Source organism: Austrofundulus limnaeus, unplaced genomic scaffold (assembly GCF_001266775.1).
Source record: "Austrofundulus limnaeus strain Quisiro unplaced genomic scaffold, Austrofundulus_limnaeus-1.0 Scaffold106, whole genome shotgun sequence".
In the NCBI taxonomy this organism is placed as follows: domain Eukaryota; kingdom Metazoa; phylum Chordata; class Actinopteri; order Cyprinodontiformes; family Rivulidae; genus Austrofundulus; species Austrofundulus limnaeus.
In genome coordinates, this window is record NW_013952508.1 from 683,921 (window position 1) to 686,172 (window position 2,252).

Sequence of the window (2,252 nt, forward strand, 5' to 3'; positions counted from 1 at the left end):
ATTATAAACATTGATTAAAGTTGCACTATATAATCAAATAAATTGGTTAAATTATTATTTTTTATTGTTAAATTTGCCACATAAATTATTTTATTATGCCATATATTTAGTTTGTCAAGCCATTTACACGTTTCACTAAAAAAGAACCCATCCAGAGGACCTACTTATTTTTCTTTTTGAAGCCATTTATATATTTCTACATTTATTTCCAGTTATGACAGGATCAGTCCTCCATACAACATAGCATCATTGCATTAAAATCCTATGAAACAGTAGGCCATAGAATGATATGCTGTATGTACTGTGTAATATGTGTCACAGAGCTTCATTCTGATTTAAAGACAGCTGGAGAATAATTTTATATCACATTTGCACTTAATTTTAACTTTATCTTGATTTTAACATATTTTCGTTATGTATCTTATCTTTATAACTGTTTTTCAACGAAAAAAAAAGCGACCGAATGCTTTTTGGCCTCTTTCGCGTTCCGTCGCTCCTCCGGTCAGTTTCAAAGTTCAGTGTTGGTTCGCTGTGAACCGTGCAGCCACAGATTTATAAAGTGCAGCAGCATGTTTCACAGCCACAGCTGAGATTTTAAGCAGCGGTGAATTCAGAGGTGAGCTGGAAACATCTTCACGACTCTTTAAAGCTTCCTGGTGTTACAGTGCGCTGAGCTCAGAGTTAGCTCCCGCCTCTTCAGCCTCCTGAAGCCTTTCACCTGACGGGCTACAGGTCCAAGCCCCGCCTCCTCATGGAACACTTTTATGTCGGGGTGGACGTGGGCACCGCAAGTGTCCGGGCCGCCCTGGTGACCAGAGGAGGTCAGCTGAGGACCACCGCACAGGAGCCCATCAGTATCTGGGAGCCCCGGTCCGAACACTTCGTCCAGTCCTCCGCAGAGATCTGGCAGAAGTGCTGCTCAGTCATAAAGGTAGGAGGAGCTCGGACCAGTCCAAGACCAGGTCTGAAAACGGATCCTGCAGCCCAGTCACATCAACTCGGTTCTGATCCAGATCTGCAGGGCCGCTTCTGACAGCTGCAGAACTGTTTGTGTTTCAGGTCCTGCGGGTCCAGATCCTGCTGACAGAAGAGTTTTCTTAATGTGCAGCTAATAAAAGCTCTATTTATTATGTCAGCATTAAAACAACTTATTTTATTTTTATTATTTCAAACTAATATTGTAATTATTTTAGATATTTAGCAACATTAGCTTTATTTTATTAAATTAGGTGGTTTATTAGCTTTAAATTCTTTATTATTTAGTTTATTTAAAAACATTTTTTAGTGTCTTAATTTAAATTTTTATACAGTTTCACACTTTTAGAGCTAATGCTGTAAAAGTGTTTGAACCATCTTCAGCTAAGTTGTTATTTTGCTTATTTTAACACAAATTTGTGAATTTTAGGGAAATATTTTATCTTGTTTTTTTTTTTTCAGTTATGATCCCCATAATGTTTCTATGTAAAATCCTGCTTCTTGAGTTAGAATATAGCAGATTAAGATTAGTTTCTACCTAATTTAAACCACTAACAGTCCAAGAGACACAAACACTGCAGATAGAGTCAGTGAAAGCTGAGAGTAAATGTGTTTTTGTTGCAGAGAGTGACTCATGGCGTGAAGAGGAACCAGGTTCGGGGGATCGGGTTCGATGCCACCTGTTCTCTTGTGGTTCTGGACAAGAACTTCCAGCCGGTGTCGGTCACTCAGGATGGTGAGTGTTGTTGTTTCACATGACCAAATCTGTATTTATATGTCCTCCTGTCTTCTAAAAGGGGCTTCTGTAACAGAGTTATGAACAATCATTATCTTACTTGTTGTAGATAGCTCGTTAAATGGCCTCTGTTTGGGAAAACTAGTTTAATTTTGACTGGACTGACTGGTTTGAGAAAAAATTCTGTCAGTTCGTGGAAACACTGTTTTAGAAACTTTTACATTGTCGTTATTTGTACCTTACACAGTTATTTACATCAATTTTATAGATATGTTCAAGCTCAAAGAGAAGTCCTGATGCATCTCAGTAATCCAGGTAAAAAATCAAAAAGAAAAAAAAATTGTATAGGTCTTCTGGACGGGTTTTTCTCTTATGAAACGTTTCGTCTCTCCTCCAAGAGACTTCTTCAGTCTGAGAGTTTCAGGCAAAATTCAGGCTTTTAAGACCTGCCTCCATGTGACTGATACTCACATCACATGGCTATTGTTGACACCTAATTAACACCTATTGTTAACAGGGGTGGAGTGATACTGCCAATAGC

General features: G+C 38.5%; 1 protein-coding gene across 3 annotated transcripts in view; it reads left to right on the top strand.

Annotated features, from left to right (window-relative positions):
* The first annotated feature begins 475 nt into the window (after positions 1-475).
* Positions 476-2,252, top strand: part of fggy (FGGY carbohydrate kinase domain containing) — a 34,510-nt gene continuing 32,733 nt past the window's right edge. The window contains exons 1-2 of one of the 3 annotated variants that reach the window (XR_001310654.1): positions 476-931; positions 1,600-1,711. Coding sequence is in view for 2 of the 3 variants with exons in the window: in XM_014013812.1 (XP_013869266.1) it covers positions 752-931; positions 1,600-1,711 (292 nt within the window). In the remaining variant the exon portion in view is untranslated. Of the gene's footprint in view, positions 932-1,599; positions 1,712-1,979; positions 2,027-2,252 lie in introns of those variants that run through there. The other 2 variants (XM_014013812.1, XM_014013813.1) reach the window with 2 other exon arrangements.